Source organism: Primulina huaijiensis, unplaced genomic scaffold, assembly GCF_012295235.1.
Source record: "Primulina huaijiensis isolate GDHJ02 unplaced genomic scaffold, ASM1229523v2 scaffold207390, whole genome shotgun sequence".
Classification (NCBI taxonomy): domain Eukaryota; kingdom Viridiplantae; phylum Streptophyta; class Magnoliopsida; order Lamiales; family Gesneriaceae; genus Primulina; species Primulina huaijiensis.
Window position 1 is genome coordinate 1 of NW_027354845.1, and position 2,781 is coordinate 2,781.

Sequence of the window (2,781 nt, forward strand, 5' to 3'; positions counted from 1 at the left end):
GATGGAAATTAGCAAGTCCCTCAATTCCGACAAAGGATTAAAGCATTTCCCTTTGACCCCTTTTAGGATTTTTAGGGGTCTTCTATGTTTAGCAGTTTACATTTCAACTGCGTTTATGTTCTTAGTTTATTTCGTGCCCCCGGCCGCTGTATTCACACGCCTATTTAGTGTACATTACAGTAGGAAATTAGTAACCTTCCTCTTTGGTCTTTGGCTTGGCCTTTGGCCATTCTTATTTGAAAAGATAAACAAGGTTAAAGTAATCTTTTCGGGCGAGAAAGTTCCGTTAGAGAAGAATGTTTTGATTATAGCCAACCACAGAACTGAGGTAGACTGGATGTATCTGTGGGATCTAGCTCTGCGGAAAGGGTGCTTGGGCTACATAAGATATGTTCTCAAAAGCAGTTTGATGAAACTGCCACTCTTTGGCTGGGGATTTCACGTTTTTGAGTTCATTCCAGTGGAGAGAAAGTGGGAGGTTGATGAACAGGTGATGCGCCGAATGCTTTCTACATTTACCAATCGTCAGGATCCACTCTGGCTTGCTGTCTTTCCCGAAGGAACCGATTTTACGTAAAACCTCATCAATCCTTCTGTCTTTCTAAATTTTCAAAGTATATTCATCACATTTATTCGAAGCCGCCCCCTTTACTACAATCTTTCTGTGTTCTGCTAAAATGAATTGTTTGTCAATCTTCAGGCACCATCTCTTTTGTATATTTTCTTGAAAACTTTTGGATCCCGGCTATATAACATTCACCTTGCATTTTTGACACAGCGATGAGAAATGCAGAAAAAGTCAAAAGTTCGCTAAGGAGAACGGATTACCAGTTCTGAAAAATGTGTTACTACCAAAGACAAGAGGTCTGCACACTTGCTTGGAGATCTTGAGGGATTCTCTAGATGCAGGTACTGACTGCCCCCTTCTTTGTCATTGTGTTGGTAATTTAAAAAGCTTATTGTCGCAAGTGGTTAAGGCAGCCTAAATTTTTCTCAGACACTTACTCATTATCGCCAGCACGTGTTGCAATCACGCAACAGCCATTAAAATCCCAACATATTCATTCGGACTTTGTGAATGTCTATAAGCAGGTCAAACCTGAGGTGAAACAAAAGAAAATGTACTGAAACTATTGATTTGTTCGAGTATTTCTAGTTAAGGTTTAGATAATGTGCTGATTTGATATTGTAGCAGTATAGGAGGTCCCCCATCTCAATACCGCCAATCAATGAGTTAAATATGGAAATAAACCCATGTCCGTGCGTAGCAGGCCAAGTAGGGATTCACATATTAAAACATAAATGTCTTACATCTCTATTAGTTCAAGTTTTCACATATGGTGGCCTTTCCAGTGTGGTTGCCTACGCAAAGCATTGCAACAAATTTGGTCTAATATACTGGTGCAAGCTATTTCTTACTAGTTTGACAAACTCTCACAAAGTGCTGGTAGTTTCATTAGTATTAAGACTTGCTGTTTACGAAAAGCAATATCCAATTCAAATATTTTAAATCATATAACCACACACAACATTCTCTCTAACAATATTGGCACCAACTTAAAACTCATGGGAGTTAAAGTTTTGTCCTGAACTCAGATACCGATAGCGAAATATAGCTAAACAATTGCCCCTTGCTAGAATATCGAAATGTGCCATTTAAATTCTTGTATGTAGTTGCACAAATTACCGACGACTTTAATTTTCAATAAAACGACAATCATCAAGTCCTACACCACCCCGGTTCCCTAATAACACACACGATTTCTCTATAGAAGTGCGTAAAATTCAGTTGACCAGTAAACATGCTCTTTCCATATTTGTTGCTTCATAAGATCATACATCATTGCACCACAAAATTTTGCAGTTTATGACATTACTATCGCGTATAAGAACAACTGTCCTACTTTCTTGGATAATGTGTTTGGTGTCGACCCTTCCGAAGTACACATACACCTCCGACGTATCCGTCACGAGGAAATACCCTCTTCGGAATCAGAGATCTCTTCCTGGTTGATGGATGCGTTTCAACTCAAAGATCAACTGCTCACTGATTTCATAGTTAATGGCCATTTTCCTAATCAAGGGACCGAAGATGAACTTTCAACACTCGGATGCTTGGCCAACTGTGCAGTGGTACTCAGTGTTACCGGTATCTTCACTTACCTTACCTTTTATTCCCTCCTTTTGTTTAAAGTCTATGTAGGTTTGTCTTGCGTTTACCTTGCTTTCGCTACTTATTTCAATATCAGACCATCTCCTATTTTTTGTCGTGAAGAGATGTCAAAGAAGAAATCATTGTAATGGAATTGGTCCATTCAAACAGAGGTTTTTTAACATTTTTTTGGGGTGATCCACTCTCTTCTCTTCTTATCTAAATTTGTGTTAGGGACAAATATTTCATTGATTTGGTTACACTCTTAAAAGAACTCCTGCATGTGTTGTATCGACAAGTTCAAATAGAAATACATTCATCACAAACAGAAGATGATATATGATGAGGTTTAATTAATGGTCGTATAGAGCTAGTTTGTAATTTAACGACAACCAAGTAATGTGAAAAATAAATATTCATCAATTTATTTAAAGATTGGAGTTGGATTTACTATTGAAATAAAAAATTTGGCATTTTCCATAAATTGTAATTTTTTTATGTTTAATATCTATACTATATTATAGTACATGATATACCTATAATTATTAATTTAGGGTCATTGTGTAATTAGTTTTAAAAATGATGAAAATCTATTTTAGTAAATATATAGTTCGCCTAAAACATATCTC

The 2,781-nt window shown here is 36.8% G+C and overlaps 1 protein-coding gene across 1 annotated transcript; it reads left to right on the forward strand.

The window, feature by feature from the left end:
* Position 1: 1 nt before the first annotated feature.
* LOC140966617 (probable 1-acyl-sn-glycerol-3-phosphate acyltransferase 4) lies at positions 2-2,374 on the forward strand. The gene is made up of 3 exons (XM_073426875.1): positions 2-573; positions 779-909; positions 1,865-2,374. The coding sequence occupies exons 1-3, from the start codon at positions 2-4 to the stop codon at positions 2,299-2,301; spliced, it is 1,140 nt and encodes a 379-aa protein (XP_073282976.1). The 3' UTR covers positions 2,302-2,374.
* Positions 2,375-2,781: the final 407 nt, after the last annotated feature.